This window comes from Orcinus orca, chromosome 14, assembly GCF_937001465.1.
Source record: "Orcinus orca chromosome 14, mOrcOrc1.1, whole genome shotgun sequence".
NCBI classification, from domain to species: domain Eukaryota; kingdom Metazoa; phylum Chordata; class Mammalia; order Artiodactyla; family Delphinidae; genus Orcinus; species Orcinus orca.
In genome coordinates, this window is record NC_064572.1 from 21,181,204 (window position 1) to 21,205,578 (window position 24,375).

Here is a 24,375-nt window from a genome sequence, read left to right on the forward strand (position 1 = left end):
CAGTAGAATGAATAATAGTCATTGCACGTTTCTGTTGACATTGCGGGCGTTTTGGTCTTAATCTCGCTGCATGTAACTGCCTTAAACGCTATAGCAACTCTTGCCTTCTAAGAAAATATTTTCTAAGCTTATTTCTACTGCTACCATTGCTGTTCTTTTATTTATTTATTTATTTTTTTTTTTTTTTTGTGGTACGCAGACCTCTCACTGTCGTGGCCTCTCCTGTTGTGGAGCGCAGGCTCAGCGGCCATGGCTCACGGGCCCAGACGCTCTGCGGCACGTGAGATCCTCCCGGACTGGGGCACAAACCCGTGTCGCCTGCATCGGCAGGCGGACTCTCAACCACTGCGCCACCAGGGAAGCCCCCATTGCTGTTCTTTTATTTTTATGAGAACCCTAAAAAGGGGGTAAGGGGCAGGGGGTTCCATAAAAGAATCCAGGCAGGTGTGTAGCCCTTTGGCATGTTATATTTGGAGAACCCTTAATGTCTAGGTATGTTTCTGTGTTGCTGCTGCCGCAGGAATCAAAAGGTGAGGAGGTGGAGGGGGACAGGCTTTGGTTCAGCGACAGTGACAAGTTATTTGGGAAGTTGAGACATGGGGCCAACTGAGCGATGAGCAGCCCTCTTCTCAGAGTGAGGCCCCCTGGCCTTTTTGGTGCTAAGATTGGGAAAAGGATGTATCTGCTCTCCTGCCCCCTAGCGTTCAAACCTTTTCGTTCTGTCAGCTTTCCTGGGCTTACTGGAGCTCCTGTCTTCAATGAACAGCCTCCCTTTATGTCATATTAAACCGTAGGACTTCAGGCGTCTTGGCAAAGCTGTGAAGACTGTGCCCTTGCCTTTGGGCCTGGCTGTATCAAACCTCTCTACTTACTTGCAGATGAAAACTCCAAAAAGAAAAACACACGCAGACCATGAACGTATTCAACAGTTTGTGGTGTAGAAGCTTCTACTTTTCCAGCGAGCCAAAATCGCTCAGAATCGATTTTCTCTTATTCAGTTCGCAAATGACTTACCTTATGCCCAGCCCATGCTGGTAGCAGGAGAAAATAACAAGTAAAATAAAAAATGAGACAGCTCTTTTTCTCACTTTCTTCCCTACCCCCCCACCCAACTCCCCAAGTCTGTTGTCAAGTCTTAAAATTTGCTTTGACATCTTAGTTAAGGAAGTTAATGAAATAACATCTTCATCGGGGCCATGTGGTTACTTTGAATCAATGATTACCAGATTTGAATTTTACAAAGGAGACACCTCAACTTCGGCAGAATTTTCAGATACTAACATCTATGCATGACTACCCTGCAAAACAGTGAATAAAACTCTAAATTGTACTGAAAGTTTGACTCATGATTTTTGCTATTTTAGCTTCAGATGTTAGCCTTGTTCTGTCTGCACTTTAACACACATTTCTAAGGACCTATATCTATAATCGTAACATTGAACTGTTGACTAAACCAGCGTCACCCAAGAGAGAGATACTGCAAGCCACGTGTAACTTAAAATTTTCCAATAACCACATTTTAAAAGGTAAAAAGAAACAGGTGGAATTAATTTTAATAACATTTAATTTAATGCAGTATGTCCAAAATATTTCAGTATGTAATCAATATAACATGTTATTAATGAGCTATTTGATATTTTTTGTATTGTCTTAGAAATCCAGTGTGTGCTTTACACTTACGGCACATCTCAATTTGGACTAGACATCTTTCTTTCTTTTAATATTTATTTATTTGGCTGCGTCCGGTCTTAGTTGCAGCACGCGGGATCTTCTTTGTGGAGCCCCGGGGGCTCTCTAGTGGTGTCGCGCGGGCTCAGTAGTTGCGGTGTGCACTGGCATGGCATGTGGGATCTTAGTTCCCCGGCCAGAGAGCAAACACGCGTCCCCTTCATCAGAAGGCAGATTCTCAACCACTGGACTGCCAGGGAAGTCCCTGGACTAGACATCTTTTAGGTGCACGAGAGCCCCATGTGGCTAGTGGTTGCCATATTGGACAGAGCAACTCTAAGCAGTCCTATAAATGTTTTGGCTTTCACTGAAATAAGTGGGAATAAATTCTAACATCTTCTGTGTGTTCTGTATCTTCATCATGAGATTCCTGTCAATATCTGTCCGCTGTTTCCCCACAGTGTGACACACTCCCGGGAGCTGAGCTCCCTAGCTTACCCTGCTGGGGTTATATCGAGCTGACCTTCTTCACTCTGCCCTGCTGCAGCACACACTCTTCTCTGCCACCTGTAAGTTCCTTGGTACCACAGTAGTGCTTTGAAAGTCGTCTTCCAGTATTGTGGCTCGCAGCTCATAGAGGAGAAACGGATTTACCTGAGCAAAGAAGAATGTCTCAAAGTCTCAGACAAACAGGAACCGTCACCTTTTTACTTCTAAGTAAGAGACTATGCTGCTACTTCTTCTTCTTCTTCTTCTTCTTTTTTTTTTTTTTTTTGGCTGCACCTCGTGGCTTGTGGGATCTTAGTTCCCTGACCAGGGGTTGAACCTGCGCCCTCAGCAGTGAAAGCACTGCATCCTAACCAGTGGTCCTCCAGGGAATTCCCTGGGATTATCCTACTTCTTAAATTATTCTTTCTGAAAGGTAGAAAAACATGAAGAGAGTGAAAAATCCCCTTTAAGTACAAATTCCTTTTGGGATCTTTTTAAAAAGAAATGGGGAACCTATTACTTGATGATCTTTTACTTTTTACTTTTCCGTATGTGTTTGAAAAAGTGAAACGTCTCATAATATATTAGTCCAAGTCTGTAGTAAGTTAAATATCTCCATGTTAATCCACATATACACACACACACAAAAGTCTCTTTTACTTACTTCCAACATTTTCTTTAGAGATGCAGCAATCAATTATCCTCAATGTTGAAAATGGAATATCTCATTTCCAAACCTGGAGAAATGGCTGAACAAGAATGTTCTATTTATACACGAGTTTAAGAACTGCTCTGATAGTTACTGATCTTCGCAAGGTTATTCAATACAAAAATGTGGCTTGCACTTCTGTGCTGTCACGTACAATAGTAACACCATAGAACATATCAATCATGGACTAGAATAAACAGGTTTATTGATTATAACAAAAAAAGAGACAAAAATTAATTCTCTATGTTTAAGAGGTCTTATCTGTTTGTTTGTTTTTGGCTGTGTTGAGTCTTCGTTGCTGTGCGGGGGGCTTCCTCTAGTTGCGGCGAGCAGGGGCTACTCTTTGTTGTGGAGCATGGGCTCTAGGCAAGCGGGCTCAGGAGCTGTGGCTCGCGGGCTCTAGAGCGCAGGCTCAGTAGTTGTGGCGCACGGGCTTAGTTGCTCCGCGGCATGTGGGATCTTCCCAGACCAGGGCTCGACCCCGTGTCCACCCCCTGCATTGGCAGGCGGACAGTGCGCCATCAGGGAAGCCCAAGTCCTATCTTTATAAACTTCATAAATTACAGAAATCAAAATGTCCTTAAAAAATCATTTCCAGAGTGGATCCTTAAATAGCCTAAGAAAAAAAAGGACAAGTATCTTAAGTTGATGTTCTATTGGTATTGTAGATAATCATACTAAGAAAAACGAAATCTGTGTATACTGAATAGTTTTCAAAAAATGGAAACATGAGTTATTTCAAAATCTTAAGAAAGAGTACATAGTGAGCATTGAGACGACACACTTGTTCTAATTGTAGGAGTTTTGATGCGGGTTTTTTTTTTTCCTCAACATCCAGCAGGATCTTCATTAATTGAGGCTCCTGGGGCTTGGAAATGGCTGGTGGGTACCTGGCATCTGGGGAGAAGAACAGCAGGAGAAATGAGTTGCCAGGTACATGTGAAAGTGAAGTTTGAGCCCCGATAGCATTTTAGAATCCATTTTTTGCTTTGGCTGAGTTTGTGACTTCTCCACAAGACTTTGCAGCTGGGGAGGAAATTGACCCTTTGTGCGCAGCCTTGAGCACCTACACGGTGCTGCCTCCTGTACCTTAAGATCCAAGCTAAGCCCTCAGGCATCCATGCTGCCCTGATGTCTCTTCACAAAATATTTGGAATTCTAAGGCCAAAGTCTTTCCGCAGGTTCCTGAGGCCATGGCCTATAGACTTCATTACCCCAAAGACGAATAAGCATTTGCAGAGCAGCTGTGAGCCACCAGGGTCCTGAAGGGGATCTTTCATCTGAGATGGTTGAAAGGATACTGTGATGATGGTTGGAGGATGCTGTGAGTAATCAGAACAGACCCAAATTTGAAAGGCCTGGCATTGGCTTCAGTCTCCTTCCCCTCTTCCAGAATTCTCTCCTTAAAGAGTCAATCCTCTGAAAACCCAGAATCTCTCCTCACTCTAGACCTCAATTTAGCTCCCCGATTCCCCTCTTACTCCGCAAGTGGTAGTGAAAAGCAACCACAATCCCTTTATTCTTTGCCAGCGCCCTTTTAGACAGGCCTATCATGGACTTCTAGAACATTTCTGAATGCCTTTGGAATTCCCTACATCATTTTGAAATGATATAAGATAACATTTGGCCATTTAAATTTGTCTCCCTCCTCAAGACACAGAGGGGAAATAAAGATAGAGATCTGCCCATCACTGCTGGTAAAAACTGACTAAAAGAGAGGTTTGATTGTGTATTAATGGCAAGAATGCATGGAGTCACATGCTTTCAAACCAATTAGCAATACAGATGAGCTAGCAAGTCAAGTTCCATTTATAGGCTGGGGGAAGGGGAGAAGTAAAATAATCTGTGTTGTTAAGTGTTTCTGAGAAATGAAGACCTCCAGGGCAGAGAGAAGGCGGATCAGGAAATAGCTATGCAAATCACATGCCTATGAAATTACTAAGACTTTGATCAGAGGCATTAACAACTGCTGGAGCATTCGCAAGTACGAAACAAGGAGTGAGTAAGACAGGACATATTTGGAAGGCATTACAAAAGTGTTTACTTACATGGTTTGTTGAGCAGTCAATGAAGTCCACGGCTGTTTTGGACTTACGTTGCCCGACCAGTCCAGGTATGACAAATGCAGTGATACATTCCACTCTCATTAGTGACTCTTGGGGATCTCAGTGACAAAGACCCTAAGTGGCTTGACCTCATAGAAAGCCTGCTTCATTTTTTTTTCCCCACACTCTTTCTAATAACACTACCGCGCACCCTTCTACAGGTGGTAGGAGAGGACCTGGATTCAGTGAGAGCATAGTTCATTGGAAATGCTAAATTGTAGTTAATAGGCATGGTGGTTGAAGCAACATCAAGGTATGGCTTGGGCTAAAGCAACCTTGGAAACTCAAAGCAGCCGTGACATCCAGAGTAGTGAGTGTGACCACTCCCCTGGGGCACACCCCTTGGTCCCTGTGCAGGGCTGCCTTGTCTTGGTGGCATTTGAGAGTGAGGGCATTTGAGGCTGGCTCTGGTCTCAGCTTGCAAGTCTGGACTCATCTTTTTAATGCCTTTATTTGAGGGAAAAAATTACTCTTAAATAGGAAACTGTCAGAACAATGACAGAAAATGATAACACTCTTGCAGCTTTTTTTAAACTGTGCCTGTTTGCTTTAAAGTCATCATTTAAGTTAGCAAGCCCCTCAGGATGGAATTGTGCTTGTTAATGGCCCGGTGTGTTCTTCTCTCAGACAGCACAGTTGCTTCTCAAACATTTCTGCTGGGTGTGGGAAATTATTTATAGGCGAACAGAATAAAAGTAAACTTGCATGTTCTTAAATCTATATATAATTGATTCTTTGTGAATTCATGGAAAGATTCAACCAATTATCGGATGCTGAGTACCAGCGGCTGCAGTTTTCTGGCCTTGCTCTGTGAGGTGTGGAGCGGGGAGTATATGGAATGTAACCGTGGATTTGAAATAAAATTTCAGGGAATCATTTATGAATTTAAAAGTAAAAATGTTGGCTTTAAGTTAAAGCCAGCATGAGAGCTGAGAGCTTCTGTTTTTCTTTTCTTTTTTTCCAAGTATTTGAAAACTGAAATTCTGTAAGAGATTATCTGTGAAATGCCTTTCTTTTATTACACCCATAAATTTCAGGAGTGGCTTTGATCAAGCCTTCTTCTGCCATTCTCGGTTTCTAAATCTTTTACTCATACGTTAATAACTTTAAAAACACTCATCCTATTTTTGTTGTAGTGCAAGAGGAAGTTTCTAAGGAGTCAAAAGGGAAACATTGAAAATAGAACACAATAAATGATAACTAAATTAGGATAGGTTTTTTTTTTTTTTTCCCCCAGCAGGAGCAATGCTCCATGCTGAAACTTGCCAGAGTATTTTAAGATTATTGTCTGTAAAGACAATGTACCAAAGAATTGAGATGCTCAGAGGAAAGGCATTGAAGAAATGCAAAGTATTATCAGTAATGCACGCTATGCATAGAACAATGCTTGCCAGTCCATAATCCTTCAATCGGTGTCGTTTAGTTTTCTGACTTGTGTTTAGTGTTACACACACACACACACACACACACACACACTTGCAAATCAAATGAGTTAACGCTCTGCCAGCTTCCTCTAGACATTGACCCTGGGGGTCAAACTCTTAGGAAAATGATGCCTGGTTTTCCATTCCCCTAATTCCTGTCCCTACCAACAAGCAAGTCCTATCTCTGAGTGGAAGCTCACAAAGAATTTCTCGAGAGAACATGTTGCTGTGCTGGCAACAAAATCCTCTCTGCAAAACGAGAAGAAAGAGTTGTTAACTGATGAGTCAATCCAGCTTTTATAGCAGTTTATCTTCATGGCATTTCCAAGAGCATAAATGTTATAAAAAAAAAAGAGAGACGGTCATGACAGGAAGAACACAGTAGGAAAAAAAACAGGAACATTTAAGCCAAAAGCAATTTACTTTGCCAGTAACTGGTTACATTTCCTTTGTTTTTATTATTATTGCAAGATGAAAGTTTCCCACACCTGTGCTGCCCTGACACATAACTTGTCAGAACCCACAGTGAAGTAAATACGTACATGAACGCCTGCAACTCTGAGCTTCTAGACTCTTTAAGAAAAACAAAACACAAAGCATGTTTTGCTATACTGTTTAAAAAAAAAAAAAAGACTGTGATTCAGTAATAGTTGAAGGAGTTTTTAAGAAAAGGAAAAAAACAACAAAACACATGGGTCAGATGTCAAAGTAGCCTGGGGCACTGGTGGGTGCCGATTCTCCTGGGATTAACACCTATAGAAATAGCTGTGACGTCACAATGGTGAATACTTGTTAATTTCATGGGGCTGAGTAAGAGGAACAGATGGGCAGTCTGAGAGGGAAGATTTGTTTTAAAAAACCACAGAGATCTTTCAACGATTAGGCAGAAGAGTTAGTCAGTGGCTCACTGCAAGGGGGTAATGTATTTGGTGCTCTAAGTTTTATTGGAACCCTGTGACTTAACTGATGGGGACCCCTGCTCGCCCTCAGGGCTGTAGGATACTGTGTGATGCCTGAGATGGGCTGCAGCGCCCTCGTGCTGTGTGGTATTTGAGAGTTTTTTCATTTGGGGAAAGCGCCCTGGAGACTGCCAGCCCAAGTTAATAATATAGATCCCTCATTATGAGACACAGTGTGTATGTCCTCTGTTAGAGAGAAGTTCCTTAAATCAGGGGCTCTGGACAATGTCCTGCTGCCTGGGCTGGAAGCCTTCTGCTACCAGTAACCAGTGGTATGACCTAAGACAAAAGTAATTTCACTCTATCTCAGTTACCTGGTCTGTAAAATGGGGATAATACTTGTGCCTTCCTGTTGGCTTGTTTTGAGTTTTAAATGAGTTACTGTATGCAGAGTGCTGATTGGCAAGAAGAAGTGCGCCGTAAGCATCAGCTATTATTATTATGTGTGAATAATATTGAAAACATTCGTGCAGAGGGCTTTGACTGAACTCTCTGAGCCGGGCCAGGGTTGGCCAGTGGATATACACACGTATCAAAGTAACTGTGCATTTACTGCTTCACACTAAAATACACTACATGTCTTTTTTTTGAAGTAGAACTCACCAGCACCAGGTATGCTATCAGTAAATGTACTGCTGGCTTCCAAGAATGGCTTTGTTGGTAGAGACTGATCTCATCTAAAGCACGGGAGCTGGTGTGCGTCTGGAGTTTTAGGATTCCGGTTCTCTCAGGAAGTGTGCGGCCCTTAGCTGGCAAGAAGAGGGCAGGTTTAGGTGGGTCCAGGGCAGCTAGGAGGAGGTGGGGAAGAGTTAAAGGCCAGAGCCACGCCCCCCTGACCCCACCACACCATAAAGCATTTGTTTTCGTTCACCCGCCTAGCAAATGATTTGTCTTCTTGACCCTGTAGGATAAAAAAATGTAATCTGGGGACAAGAATATTTGCTCTCCCCAAAAGCCAGCCTTTCGGTCCCAAAGATTCACCTGGGGTCTTGTGGATCCTAAAAATCTCCAATTGTATTACGGGAGTAATACACGGAGTCCTGCACGCTCCATTCCCCCAGGACTTCGAACGTCCGCTCTTCAGGGCATTTGTTCATTGCATGTGGGACAATCGTGGTCCCACTGAGATGCCAGATACAATTACCCTAAGCAGGAACCAAAGGCTGTAGGTTTCCTGTCTCATTTCCCACAGCAAACTCAAGTCACTGGTGTGTGCTCCCAGAGCTCACAGGTAAGCAGGAAAGGTGAGTGCCGTTTTTCAGGTGCCCAGTGTGACGGGCATACATGTGGTCAGGTCGGCGGGCCCAGCTCTTGACACCAAGGAGGCCTATGTGGGCACCTGTATTTCCACTAGTCACTTGATTATTCAACAGTATATTAGGCAGTGCTGCCCCTGGATGGATACTGGGGCAGAGAAAAATGAATCTAACATGGTCCTGCCCTTAAGGACTCTCCAACTTCGTATAATAATAAGCTATGAGACACAGCTAAAGTACAAATAATACAGTGATACTTTCCATCAGAGAAGGTCAGAAAAGAAGTTCAGAGGGGAGGCTAAAAGAGGTATTTGAGTTTGAGGCTTTGGTGACTGGTGAGATTTACCTAACCATGCCTGAAACATCAATGTACTTGCCTTTCGTAGGGACAAAAGCCTTTTTCTCTTGATCAGATTCCACTTAGAGTTTAAGTTTGTGCGACCAGACTATTAGGTGTTAGTCTGTTCTAAATTTGCAATTCTCAGAATTTGCTGGGGAAGGGCATGTGCCTCTCTGGGTTCTGAAAGCAGCTCAGAGAATGGAGAAAATAGACCCGATTTGGGGATGACTTATTGTCAGTTCCCGGAACCTTTGCCTTTATTCAAAACAGCCTGTTCAGTGCAAGTTCTCTCTATCTAAAAGGCCTTTGGGATTTGAAAGCTTTTCTGGAAATAAATGCCTTTTAGGTTTAAATGCTTTTTGCCAACATGTTAGGAAGGAACGATCACAGTAACAAGTCTTAAAACAGAGGCAAGATTGTTTTCTTCCTTTTAACGAAATGCCTCAGACCTACCCCAAGTTCTGTGGGTTTCTGTCAGCTTTCTGTTCTGCTATTATTATGATAAGGGACTTGAAAGTACATCCTTCCCTCGCGGTCATTAAAGTCTTAGCCCTTGGGTCAGTTGTGGAAACACTTCTGTGCTACACTGCGTCCTCAAACCAAAATGGTCCCCGCCCTGGCTCCAGGCCGAGCCTGGAAGGAAGGTGGCATCGGGCTCTGACAGGGGAACGGGAGGCCAGGATCCACAAAACAGGCCGGATGAAATCACCAACCCCGTGTGGTAGTCTCAGAGAGAGGCAAGCCCTGCCTGCCAGTCTGGCAACTCAAGCCAAGTCCTCGGAGCTCATCCCACACACCCCCGTGCTAGTCACTGCTGTGTGTTTACATGAGTAATGGAGCTGCCGGGGGAGGGGAGTTGTAAGCAGAGCGCTGAGCCTCGCAGCTCGCATTCGGAGGGAAGCTGACATCCACACCAAGTCAAGTCGAGACTTCAGGGACACAGGGCCGGGAAGCAGTCACATGCTGTAGCTTTCACGCGCACAGACATCATCAGGCAGATGTTTGTCGACTGGAATGGGTAATCGCCGCTTTCTCTTTGCTTGTTTTTTTGTTTGTGAGTTTGTTTGCCTTTGATGATTCCAGGCTGGCTTTCTGAGATGGACTTTAAGACAAACGTTTTGGGGAAATGAGAGGAGAACGGATTTGGGAAGGGGGGGAGTCTGAGCCCCAAAGCCACTTTTTAAACTTTTGCCTGAAAGTAAAGGCAGCTCTGCTTTATTGTGCTTTGTCAACAGCAAGACTGTTATCCACAGTAGAAAATCAAATGAGTGGGATTGTGTTTGTTAAGAGGAGTCCAGTGTACAGTGCCCTAAAAGCACTGGTTAGTGGCGTGACATGAGTAAGATTAACAACAGTTAAGAGGGTTTGAGTTGTTCAGATTTTCCATGGTCATAATCATACCTTAAAGCAATAAAGAAGTGTGGGTACCTTGAAAGGTCCTAAAGAAATTGCTTGGGGTATAATTTGTTAGTTTGGAATTCTTCAAGGGCTAGTCGGTTAGTTGGTTTGTTTTATTTTTGCTTGACTCCGGTGACTGATGAAGTTAAATGTGAAAGCTGATGCCGGAGAGTCGTAGCACTCAATAAACAGCAGCCTTTTTTTTTTTTTCTCCTTCTTTCTGTATGGATCTTAAAGGGATTCAAACTCAGCATCCAAGATGAAATATAACTTTGATTTGTGTCTTGTCTGTGGCTTTTAAAAAGTATAATCTCCATGGAATCAGGCTAACTCCAGTGTGATCTTTGGAAGTTATTTTAAGTAACCCTCAAGATCTTCATAAAAAAAATATATTGAAAAGGAAAAGAGAACATGCTGACTTAAATGTATCTGCCAGATCTGTTGAGATTTGAAGCATGCTGGTCGCAATATTAATAGTAAATACATGGGATAATATTTTTCAGATTGTTATTTTGAATGCCTCTTTTTTTTTACAGCTCTCTCCTTACTTATTTGTATCATACTTTGAGAAAACACTCATGTCTCCACTTTTGAAGAGAGATGTTTTCAAACGTTACATTACTATGATACCATAATGGGCTGGCATTATCATTTGGGTTTCTGAAAACAAGATGCAAAACAAGAAACAAAGAATGAGCCAGGCTCAGGGCTGTCTTTCAGCCCAACATGTTTCTTTGATAACAGTGGGGAAGTGCATTTTCCTTATCCTAACCCTTTAAAGCTGAGGGCTTCGTTTTATTTATATTAATTAGACACGTTCCAGTGTAATAGATGAGCTTTGGGGAACATGGACAGAAGTGTACAGTCTACCAAGAGGCAGCCTTTCAGAGAGAGACGCCTAAAAGGAGGCTTGGCTACCACAGATGTGTATGTTTCTCTGAACAACGAGAGGGCGCCACTGGAGTTTTAACATCCTTGGTTTTTCATAAGGAAACCCACGCAAATGAAAACGTATCTCATCTGTTCTCCATTTGTTTTCAGCGCCAAATCTTAAAGGCAGACCACGCAAAAAGAAACCATGCCCACAGAGAAGAGATTCATTCAGTGGTGGTAAAGATTCCAACAACAATTCCGATGGCAAATCCGTTGCCAAGGTACAGTCATTCGGCTCCATGGTATTCGTTTTGCTGCATCTTTTTGTTTTCCCCTCTTCTCTTTCTCTCTCTGCTCCTGTGTCTTGGTGGCAGTTTTCAATTCAGAGTCTGACTTTGCTATTCACAGCTCTCTGCTGTTCCTGTTCCCGCCACCTCCCCTCCCCTCCCCACCCCTCCCCTCCCCCGGGGGTGGGGGTGGGGCAGGGGCCGTGCAGGCATTTTGATTAGTCAGCAGAAAGACTTCCCACCTCCCTGTTTGGCCTGTTGGGTAAAGGACAGATGATTAAGCGCCCACGTCATTGAGGCTGAGATTTCATAGTAGGTGACACAATGACATAGTTTACTCTGCTTGTATCAAAAATAGACAAGCTGAACCATCCTCTTTCTGAATGTATTCGTCTAAATATGTTTCAGCGGTTAACAGAGGATGAAATTAGAAATGGCTATAATTAATCTTTTTTCAAGTTACTTTTTTTTCAAAGTCACCTCTAATTTACCTTAGAATTAAAGACACGTAGCCCAGTACTTACGTGGATACATATACTCATATATAGATTTACATGTTTTTAAAGATCACTCTTGATGCAGAATGAAAGTCCAAACTCTAGACCCTTTTTCAGGCCCTGGGGCCTAAGCAGTCTTTGGAATCTGGAAAGTGCATGCCTGAAGTATTTAGCACCATGAAGGGTGAAGTGTCACTTCATATTTTTAGGCTTATCTTTTTTTTTTTTTTAATTTTGTGGCTTGGATCGTGTTTCCATGATTCCGTTTACGGGGTGTTTGCGTTTAGGTGTTGTTTCTGTGCCAAAGACAGCAGTAGCCCCTTTAGGACCTGAATTGAAGCCCGGATTTCAACTGATACCACGTTTCCAGATCCAAGGACTTAGCTTACGAAAATGGGAGCATTATTAGTGAATTTGGAAGATCCTAAAGTAGGAAAACATGAATTCAGTTCTCTGTTGACCATCTACTATTTTTCTGCCATGGCCTCCTCTTCTCCTCCCAGTGAAAAGAAGCAAATCCCAGACATTCACATTCTATAGCTTATCTTCAAGGATTATTTCATCAGGAAGTTCTGAGGACTTATGGGTTAAAATTTCTTCATGCTTCCAAGATTGCAAGGGGTTAAAAAGAGACCACCCAGTAGAAATGTGTGTTTTCTGGCTAAAAACAAATCTGTTTTTCCCTAAAGTTATTTTTGTTCTGTTCCTTTAACCTTCTGCCAAGTGAGTCTGTGTGGATACCAAAAATGAATTTTCTAGTAATTCGGACATCTTGGCCCTACAACTACCTATCTAGGCCTTCGACTTCTGTGGTCTTGAAGGATGTCAGCGGGAACAGTTTGTTCCCTGTGACATGGCTTGCAAGATACTGCAGAATGCAGTGAGAGGGTTTTAGGATCGTGGCATTCAGCAGAGCTTGTCCTGACAAGGTCTTGTGTTGGCGCCCTGCCCCATACCTCTAAGGTGACATCACATGTTTATCCCAGCATGTTCTGCACCTGAGCCCAGCAGGAGGAAGCTCCTTCTCATGTCATTTGGAGCCACCACCAAAGAGTGCCTCCGGGAGTTTTACAGGAACTCATACAATTGATCTGAAAGAACAGCACCTCGAATATCGCCCTCCGTGGAAGGCAGCTCAGGACTCCTACTTGGACCCACAAAACTGAAGAGAACTGCAGTCTGTATTTGCTGTTCACTGACTTACCCTTCTCAGAAGGGACAGTAGTGAAGCCTGGGTTTTCTGAGAGACCTTCTCCACTTGATTTGCACCAGCACTGCCACTTAGCATCTTTACCAGAAGGAGGGTCATCCTTCCGTCATTCGTTTCAATGGTGACTTGATGAATGTCATGCTGCAGTCAGCTCCCGGGGACTGGTTTAAACGCCCTGCTCTTCTCGGAGTCTTGGATTACAGTCCTGCTTTGTCTGTTTCCAGTGGGTCTGGAAAGACCGCTTCACCTAGAAGAGAGAGACTGGTAGGTATGAAGTATGGCGGGCTTATCTTTTGGCACCAACAAATGGATGTAAAATCCCTGCTGAATGGACAGGCCACATCTGGGGCCGGGACAGCGTTAAAGAGACGTGTGTGACTTAAAGTGGTCTCTTCTCATGAAACGCTACCGTAGAGGTTACAAGTCTGGGACCATCTGATCATTTGCTGAACTGGAAGCAACATTTCAGGTGATAGTTTGGCTTTATGACCAAGACTTGTGTGACTGTTTGGTTTTTTTTCAAAAGTGCCTCAAACAGACCATTTCTAACTGTGGATCAGGACCAGCTTCCTGCAGCTCCACACAGCAGAGCTCTTAGAGTAAGAACCCACTCACTTTGTTGTGTGCATGACTGGAAATGCAAGTCAAGTAATTGGCCTGTTGCTATCCAAAGGTTGCCCTCTTTCAGTGAGAACATGAAAACTAACTTTGCAAGACTCTGTTTTCCAAGGGACAGAGAATTTCATGGCTTTCCAACAATAGCAAAAGTCTCATGGAGAAGAGGCTACCAATTCTCTGAAGATGTCATGAATGTGTCCAACACAAATCCAGGTCTGGGGCAAAAGCCCATTCATAATGCCGACCTATACAAGAGAAGTCTTCTCAGCCTGGCTCTCTAATGAAAGGCCTCCATTGATAAAAGGCAAATGACTTTTCACATCCTGTAAGCACTTTCCAAAGGCCAGAAGTACACTAACAGGTGGCTTACATTCTTGTATTCTTAAAGGAACATTAAAAAGGGAAACTGCAATAGGTTCGTCCCTTTAAATCACAAGCATACTTTTGATACTTCACAAATGTGATACTTCCATTATTTTCAATATTTTTCATCCCATTTGGTTCGCAGAACTCACCCCAGGGATTATCCTTCTTGCTTTCCTGAGGAAGAAAATGAGGGTTTCCTAGGAAGTTAGTGACCAAATCGAAATTAGACTCTAGTTCCTTTCCTGCTGGTTCAGCACATCTTGCTGCCCCAGTTGAAGGCTGAATTAGTTACAACTCAATCCAGTGAAAGGATGTGGTTAATATCAAATAGGTGGTGGTTCACTGAAAATGTTAAATGTGGATTCTTTAATTAGCACTTCCTCAATCACTTTGGAAACCCCAAAGCTCTTAGTGAACTCAACAAGTGTAAGGTGTTCAGGTCTGGTGTGTGGGGGGGGGCGGAGTGGGGGGGAACAGATCTAGTAATTAACTGTTACCATCAAAAGGCTGGGCTTTCTCAAGGTCAGCATGAAGACTAGCTCCCGTGTCATATTTCAGTAGCTTAAAACGCTGAGAATGTTTCCGGTAAGTGTGAAAAAAATGTAGAAAGGAACTTGGCCTGGTCCTATCCAGAAACAGAATAATACCGTAAAGGGCTCATTTACGTTAAGTGAAGAAACGTAGGAGCTAGTCTGAGGACAGAAACCACTGTTCATGTCTTACGAAGGCCCTGGCCCCCAAGAGAAGCCCCCTGACTTTCAGGATGCAGCTCAGTAGGTGGCAGCCCAGCATCACCTGGAGCCTCCCCTGTGATCATGGGGTCTGAATGACTTTGGGTCGGGGTTGTGCACGCCCTCTGTGCTTTCCTTCTGTTTCTGGGTGTTTCTGCATGGGTGAGGCAGCTCCCTAGACACTGAGGGGCAAACCTCATACTCCCTTAACAGTGGCGCTTCTGACCTAACAATATAAATAAATGGCCCGTTATCACTGCAGATTTAAGACCTCAGCCTATTTTATATGCAAAACTGACACCTACTCCTGGTTTTAAAAGATGGGTTTGGAGTGTGGGAGACCTGAGTTCTCAACTCAGAGCTCTACCCGACACTAGCCACACACTAAAATACATACCGCTGAGCTTCAGTTTCCTTGACTGTAAAATGGGGCTCGAAACCTCCCTTTTATGATTCTTGTGAACGTTAGGTAGGCTGTGTGAAGCCCAGGGCGCGCTGTCGCTGCTCCATTGATACTGGTTTCCTTCCCTCTGCTCAACACACAATGGAAGGAATGGAGCCCTTTTACACTTTGGAAACCACCGAGTTTTATCTTCAGCTTCTCATTTGATAAATCACATTTCTAAGCTGTAGGTTTTGTAATGCCTAGTGATAAGATATGGTCTTTAATTGGAAGTATGTTTTGACTATCAATTTAATATTTTTATGAGTGTCAGTAAAATACAGTGTTTAAAAAACCACAAGCCATCGAGTGAGACTACCTGGGTTCAAATTCCAGACTCGCCACTTACTAACCTGGACATGATCTTGTGATCTTGGATGTGTTACCCATCCTCTCTGTACCTCAGTTTCCTCCTCCCTCCTAGAGTAATAACCTGCCCCATTAGGGTTGTGAGCATGAAATGAGATAGGGCCCACACAGGGCTTAGAATAGAGCCTGGCTACATAGTAAACACTCAAAAAAGGCCAGAGAGCGAGACAGATTAGAACTGGAGTGATTTTATGATTTTAAAGAGCCGTTAAATGATCGATTTCATCAGAACTTTAGACTCAACAATCTGAAATTTGACAGTGAAAAATGATGACAATATAAAGTTTCCCAGGATGCTTGCCTTAATGTAATGTTACCAAGTACTAAAGTTTGAAAATACTGTAAGAAGAAATCCTATATGGAAAAATGTTTTCATCCCACTTCCACCGATCTTTAAAAATTAAAATCTTATCTAGAGGCCCAGTTGATTGAGCTGTGCAGGAAGTTTTATTTTTTTTCCAGGACTCTAAAGATATTAAACTAGTGTGTCCATTTGAGAGAATAAACAATAAAGAAGACCCTTGCAGAGGAGACGTTTGTTTCCCTTTAATAGATAAATGTAGCCTTTTATGTTCTTAGAGGAGAGGTTCCCCTTTAGTAAATAAGTGAGGCCTTTTATGTTCTTAGCACTTGGGAAGGAGACTCTGAAGGGAAAGAATAAGAGGGGTCAGAAATCTGAAATGGAAAACCTTGTTGAATGTGTGGGACATTTTAATTCGTAACATTTCCTGGGCAGTCATCCTCTTCTCTCAGAAGTTAGATCGGGAGATGTAACGAATATTGGAATGTACACATTCCCCATGGGCTCACTTGAACTCGCAGCTTGACCCTTTGTACTTCCCCCTTTGACAATTAAAATAGCTCAGCAGCTCAGCCGTTACATTTAACAACCATCAAAGGCCTCTTGTAGAACGTGGCAGCGACGAGGGAACATGAGGTTGGCCGCTCTGTGTGGCGGGCTCCGTACTTGCCTGGAGCATGGAGGGAAGAACATCTGGCCCATGGACTGTCATTTATTTATTAATTATGGAGCTTTTCACTTACTCTTCTTGGGTTTTTAGCTGACCTCTACTTTTTCTTTTGTGGCAACTTAACATCTATGAGATTCTCAGAGCTGACTGAAAAGCGAGACACCCTCCTTAAAGAGTGGGGTGTTTTGTTTCCTACTGAGGGTGTATCTGGGCATCACTCTCGGGTGACAGATAGCAGAGACCTTGCTGGTATTCCTGATGCCAACATCTGCCAGCATTGACCTGTTTTTCCAGTTTGCTGGGAAGAGTGGCAACAAGATAAGTTTACTATGAAGAAATACACTTGCCTTTCATTTTGATGCAAAATGCGAAACATGGGACTGTTATTAAGAACGTTCCTTGAATGATAGTAACAGATGGTGCCCCTTAGGAAAATAAAGTGTATAAAGAGACAGAATGGTCCTAGTAGATGCAAACACTGTTTCTGGTTTCATATCAACATACTTGTAAGGAGTCTAAAAGAGGCTGGCACAGTTTGGCAAACCATGGCCCACTGGCCACCTGTTTCTATAAATAAAATTTTATTGGAACACAACCTCATCCATTCATTTACATTTTGTCTGGGATGGCTCTCGGTGCTAGGGTTGAGTAGCTGTGACCAAGACAATAGTGCCCAAAAGCCTACCATAGTTACTATCCGGCCCTTCACAGAAATTTACCATCTCCTGGTCTAAGACGATTCCTATCCAGCGGTGCCTGTAAGAGCTATTTCAGGGCAAGGGTAGTTTACTGGTTCCTGTCCTAGCTGTGTCTTTGTAAGTGTTCCAGAGCGGTGCTTGATTTGATGTGGCATATTTTTTTCCCTTTTCCAGGTGAAATGTGAGGCCAGGTCAGCCTTGACCAAGCCGAAGAATAACCATAATAACTGTAAAAAAGTCTCCAATGAAGAAAAACCAAAGGTTGGAATTGGTGAAGAGTGCAGGGCAGATGAGCAGGCCTTCCTGGTGGCACTTTATAAATACATGAAAGAAAGGAAGACGCCCATAGAACGAATACCGTATTTAGGTTTTAAACAGAGTAAGTATACTTGTTTTCATTTCTGAAATATCAAAACCGCTCAGATTCATTGAATTGGGGGAAAAAAATTTTGACTCAGGATTATGTTGAAATCCTATTCTGGAGATGATGTACTCTGTTTGTACTAAATCGACAAATCATCCAGGCCAGGAATTTTTCCCCCTGCCTCCTTCCGCGATATTGTTCCCTTCTGGGGCAGTTGCAGTGAGATATTTATAGGCTCGAATCCACTGATTATGACTGGAAATAGACATGTTGAAAGTTCCTCATTTTCTGTTTTGTCAGTCTTGAGTGTCTGTAACGCCTTTCTTCTGAGATAATAATATGACGTAGCTTTATCAGGCACAGATGTTGCCTGAAGAGACAGCTTTTAAAAGGAGGACATTAAAAGATGGACAAAACAACCACAAAGAGAAAACATATTTCCTAAGCCCCAAATTTGTTAGGAGATAACAAAAACCTGATGACTTCAGAGGAAACAAGAAATACACAAATTTGAACCGAGGGCCCAATTTTGAATTACTTTGACATGTACATGTAAGCGTCATCATATATTTTAAAGTAGAACAGGGAACTCTTAGCTGACCAGAATTCCTTATAAAAAGAGAAGAAACCCAGACCCTGTCCTGATTTCACAACTGAATATATATACTGCCTCTGTCTGGACTTCGTGGCACACAAAGCGATGAGCCCCTGGCTTGAAATAGTATTTTCTCCAAATGTATCTTCCTAGATTAAAACCATGTGTCATTTTGATGAAGAATGTCAAACCTGTATGTTTTACATAACAATTTACATACCTAATGGCAACTGGCACTGATTGCAAGAGAACACTTGCAGCTATTATAAACTTATATAACTACGAATGATTACAATGTTTGTCTGAAAACTGGTTGCTTGAAATAGAAGTAAAATTAATGTACTATGAACAGCTTTGTTGCATTATGCATTGGTTCAGATTAAATCAAGGCTGAGGCAGGGCTCTTGATAGCTTTGAAATAGTGCAGGGTTCAATGAGGCTTTTCGAACGTGTTGTGTCAAAGAGCCTTTTCTTTTTTTTTTAAAATTTTAATTTTATTCTTCATTTCCTTTACCAAGGAATTACTTGAAGTTCAATTTTCCCCTCTTGTGAAAGCATCAAATCCGTAGCAGTCCCATTCCATGGTATTTAGTACAAATGAACAGGGTTGCTAGCAATTTGGCGTAGATGTTTAATAGCATAAACACATGCATGTCCTGAGAAGAGAAAATTGTTTTTAAAAATACATATGTGCAACATCACACAGGCAAGTTAGGGGACTGAGTGGACAAATGACTCAGTTGCTCTGTGAACCAGTATCTTCCTTTCCTTTGATCTGTTGTATCACTGCAGCCTCAAGGGTGAAATATCTATTTCCCTGCTCAGTGCAAGGTACCATGTGCTAGTGAAATATGCTATGAGCTTTTAATACAGTGCTGCCATCAGACATTCTATTAAGAAGCTAATCATATATTAAAGTGGCTGTTATTTATTGATTATGGAGAGTTCTTATCTGAAGGAGGCATTATATATTATCCTTTAGTCAATGGCTTCTTTCTAAGGGTCCTACAAGAACAGCCCCCATTTTGAAATCCCCCTCTTTTCCCAAGGAGGCTGTAACTTAGCTTCCCTTGGTCTGCTGATGGCAATAGGACTAAAAATTGTGTTTGTCCTTTATCCTAAAAGTAGAACTATTTCCGTATTTGTGACTGTTTCTTTTTTAAGAAATATTTTAAGTGGTACTAATATATCCTGTTGTTGAACACCCTTTGGCAAATTGTTTCCTAAGAACTTAGCTCTCTGGGTTACTGTTAGTATTTCTTTTTTTTTTTCTCTTTCTCATTGAAAAAACAAAGCAAAATGTTTTAATTGACATTTCTTGGAAATATGTTAATGCAATGCTTATCTAAATACTTATTGTCCCTCTAACAGTTAACCTTTGGACTATGTTTCAAGCTGCTCAAAAACTGGGAGGATATGAAACAGTAAGTGTTTAAGCGACTTAAATGAAATAGTTTTGCAATCTAACCCCCCACCCGCACCCTGCTGTGACCAAAATGGAGAAAATGCAAAAAGCAAACCATCGCTGACTTACCTTTTCAAATGGCTCTACACTTTTGGGGGTTTATTGGGCCGCTTTTGGAAACAGTCCCAATTAGTTCCAGGTTTGGCAAAATTGTAAACTTGTCGTAAAAACTACAAGTGGAAAACATATGTAACTCTCCCCTGTCAGGGAAATTAGTTGGGTCTGTAATTTTTTCCCATGTTGAGAAAGGGCTATTATTGTACAACAAGCCAAGATTGCATAAAAGAAATTTCCCTTGGCAACATACCTGACATCTGTTCATGTCTAATATGGGAAATGTATTAAAGGCTTTCAAAAGTAATCAGTATTGGCCATTAAGGAATAGAATGCAGCAGAATCTCCTCTCATTCTAGGGCAAAGAAGCTTTATTAGACAAGGGTCAGTGCCACATAAACAGGAAGTTATCAAACTTATTCAGAACAGGCTCTGACACTCTTTATCAGCTAATTCTAACTGACAGGAACAGGTTATTTTTAGCTCACAGGAAAATCTGATGGCCAGGGAGGTTTACGGCATGTATTTTGAACTGATAAAATGTTAGAGCAACAGACTCAGATTAAAATCTTGAAAGAAGAAGAGAGAGCTGCACTAATACAGCACGCAGAGATGACATCTGTAATAAAATCAAGTGACACAGGAAGATGTTGTCACTGGAAAGATTTTCTCCTCCACACAATGATCACATTGAGTTGTGCAGGTTCTTCTACAATTGAAGAAGAAATTGGGTTTTTTTCTTTCCTCACAGAGTAACCTGGGGTATATCCCTGTATCGTAGTAAAATGACAGTAAGAGACACAGAGTCAAGAAAATGAAATTCATTTTAACCCAAAATAATGAGTGTTTCTTGCCAGATGTAGCATATTGTTCCACAAACTAATGTAAGGGTGTGATGTCAGGGGCTTGGGATGGGAAAAGACAGCAAGTGTTATGTGACTCATGTAATCTGGTATTAATGTAGAGATACCTGCTGTGAATTCTGACTAAAAATTCTTTGATGTGAGTCTATATACATGTAAAATGCTTATTTAATATATGGGCATACATAGATTTTTTATAAGGAAATCGAATACTCATATGAACTACATTTAAAGGTGCATTTCATAGACATGAATTTGCTTAAAATACTTGTTTTACCAAGTGCCCTATTGAAAAATAAATAATGTAATTTTTCACTTGGTTGGATCTGTTGATAGGACAGGGAGTTTGACTCCTTCCCACTGTGGCTCATAGTTTTGCAAAATCTTGAGCTAATTATAGCTTTTGTGCATGTGAAAAAGCTGATAACTTATTCAGTGTTAGTCTCATAAATTTAGGAGTCAACCCCATAGCCTAGACTTTTAAGCCTAACCTTTAAAGTTCAGAGTAGGAATACACATTCTTATGGACCGTGACTGCAGGCAGTTACATGATATTGCACAACATTATGAATGTCTTTTTAAACCCAGGAATTTTTTGTTATTCACTGATAGGGAGAGTGCCAGTAAATTTCACAGAATCAGTTTTTCCTGCTTTTGTATCTTCTGTATTTGCACAAGGATTTTTTTTTTTTAACATGCAATAGCAAAGTGGTGTCGAAAATACAAAAGAAACTTCTGATGAGCCTCAAGGCATTTGCAATACTCTTTGAACAAACAGTGATTATTATTCTTCTGTTGAATGAATGAATGAATGAATGAATCACACAATCAGCAGATCACCTGACCACATATTTACTGAGTGTCTTCTGTGTAGAAGGTATTGTGTTAGACACTCTGGGAGACATAAAAATATCTAGGCCAGGAGTTCCAGTTGCTTACCATCCAGGAAAGGCAGTAATTATAAAGCAAGGTGGAAAAAAAGATCAGTGCCCGGTTCAGGTAAAGTACTTCCTCGTTTAGAGATGGGGAAGAAAGACTTGTGGCTCTGATGCCAGTTGAGCAGAATTTTGGAGAATGGATGGAATTTAGACATGAAAGATCATGGCCTTCTTGGAAGAGAAAATCAGATGGGGAAGCAAACTATGTAGGTAGAATAAAGTTGGGTATAGAGAGTTTGTAACTTAAAGTAGAGTCACTAGGTGGTGGGGATAAGTGACCGTGAAGGGGAATCCAGAGAGAAGGATGGGCCCGAGGGAAGAAGGCCCTTGGATGCTAGGCAGTGAGGGATGGGGCTGGGGGCTATGAAGATCGATAACAAGTTGAGTGTTATGTTTTGCCACTTACTCTTCCTGCACTGTGTTGTGCTGGATGGAGTGGAGGAGAGAGTGACTGGGATGGGTGAACGTGGCAAGACCAGACGGGCATCTGCTTTCCATCTGGTTATGTGTTTCACGTCTCTTCAGCCAAGCCACAAAGAGGACAGGTGACCTGTGGGGTGGCCCTTTTCCTCCTTCCCTCTCCACTCACCCTTCAACTTCTTCATCCTTTGGCGGGTCCCTGCCACTCTTCACAATACGCCATATTTTTTCATCTTGTCTCAAGCAGTGAATCTACGTGGCTATCTCACTGTAAAATCTATTTGGGGCCATGAACTGAATGAAGCCAACTGGTGGGATTTTTCCTGCCTTCTTTCTTTCCTTCTTTCCCTCCTTCCTTCCCTCCTTTTTAAAAAATGCCTCATACTACCTGTTGGCCCTGCAGGCACTTAAGTTTGCCACTCCTGTTTCTACCTTTAAGCTTTTGAACCTGTGAAGTACAGAAGACATTTTTCTCTAGTATATTTTGACTAATAAAACTATGAGATGCTCGGTGAGGATTCAGTTTTGAAGTCACTCCAGGAGATGTATGAATGATATCCACAGTCTGAGGACTTAACCTTGTCATCGCAGCCTTACTAGAGGATACTTATCTGTGAGATTATCTGATGTCGGAAGCAAGTGTAGACTTGGCGTTTAGAGCTCAAAAGAGATCTTAGAATCTTCCAGATCAGTGAAGAAGATTCTAAAGGCTTCCCAGAGGCGACTCAAGAACTGGGGCTCCAATTTTCAATGGGGAACTTTAAAGTGTAAGTAGTTTTCTAAGTCTCTGAGATATTAACTCTGGGGTGGGGCCTGGCCTGAGAATTTGAGAATCCTTTTTTTTTTTTTAAGCTGCCCAGATTATGTTAATTCAAAGCTAATGGTAACAGTGATTACTAGACCTCACAACTCCTGGCTTCAGAAGCCCCCATCTAAGTCAAGTATCAAAGATTAGAATGTTGTCTTCATGCTAGTACTAAATAAACACGCCAGAATATTAACATTCCTTGGCTCAGAAGTAGCGCAAAGTTTCCAACGAATATTTTTCTGTTTGGTAAAGTGGCAATTTAAATTGGGACTCAATAAGCCATTTTCATTTTGAATAAGGAAAAGTGTAGCCCCCTAACTTTATTTTTCGCAAATTGGCCTTTATGCAGAAAAAGATCCTTGCCCTGCTGCAGATGAAACTGAGGCACAGGGAGATGAAATGAGTTGAATGGGGTCACCGTGGCATTCTTCACATTCTGAATTGCTGAGAATTTTGTGCATAATTACTTCAACCTCCATGGTATCACTGGGAAGAAAGAGATTTATAAATTCTTTGTGCCTTCCATTCCCAGCAGTCTCTTATGTATCTTTTTATGTATTTGGGGTGATGTTTTGCGGAAAAAAAAAGATCTAATAACCTACCTTCATTGGTAGCATCTTTCAGTCATTTCTTTGTACTTAATACGAACCTTACCAGATATACTAACTATTAGCTGAGATTTTCTGATTCTTGAGAAAAAATGTGTGACCTTAGAAGATGGGTCAGGAAGTCTGGAAGATGTAAATACTCAGTAATAGTAAAAAATTGCAAGTTTAAAATGTGTAGATATATTTCTTCTGCTGTTAACTTGTGATTGGATAAAGACATCTCTCTGGAATTCCTTCTGGTTATAAAAAGAGGCCATCTTAATTGGCTTGTTTTTGTTTGTGGTTATAAACTATTCCAAACCTTCTGGTTCGAATTGAGGATTACGGATTATTTCATTTTAGTCCTTCACAACCCTCAAATTGAATTAAAAAAAAAAAAAGAGCACAAGTTCTATTTTAAGCCTTTACAGCATTCAACTAATGGCTATATTCTGTTCTCTTGGCCTCTTCTGCCTCTGCTAGAAATGTGTATTGTGTCTCTGCACCCCTAGGTTTAGAGATCATAAATGTATTGAATGGATTTGATTTCCTAAAGAACAGTATACTGGCATTTTGATTGGTTGGCAATGAGGACCCTTCTTTAACAGTCATATATCCAATTTCTCCTTCCAAACATTTGAGAGTCTGGGTCACCTGCAGTGGAAGAGGCAGAACTGAATCAAGTTTTGCTGATGAGCTAAGGAGGTCTTCACATCAGTGTCTGGTGAAGCAGTTAAAGCTTGCAGAGTAGCTTGGGGTATTACCAGGATGCAGCGTGTTGATGATGGTTTGCTAAAGTGATTTCCATTTGGCTAAACATTTGATGGCAAGCCAGAGGCAATATTTGGAGAGAGGTTGAGTCGGGAAATGG

At 41.8% G+C, this 24,375-nt stretch overlaps 1 protein-coding gene across 4 annotated transcripts in view; it reads left to right on the plus strand.

The window, feature by feature from the left end:
* The window catches only part of ARID5B (AT-rich interaction domain 5B), a 189,722-nt gene that overhangs the window by 132,945 nt on the left and 32,402 nt on the right, over positions 1–24,375 (plus strand). For 3 of the 4 annotated variants that reach the window (XM_033406063.2, XM_004279981.4, XM_033406064.2), the window contains 3 exons: positions 11,390–11,502; positions 17,585–17,789; positions 19,741–19,793. In XM_033406063.2, the coding sequence (XP_033261954.2) occupies positions 11,390–11,502; positions 17,585–17,789; positions 19,741–19,793 (371 nt within the window). Of the gene's footprint in view, positions 1–9,574; positions 9,969–11,389; positions 11,503–17,584; positions 17,790–19,740; positions 19,794–24,375 lie in introns of those variants that run through there. The other variant, XM_004279982.4, reaches the window with a different exon arrangement.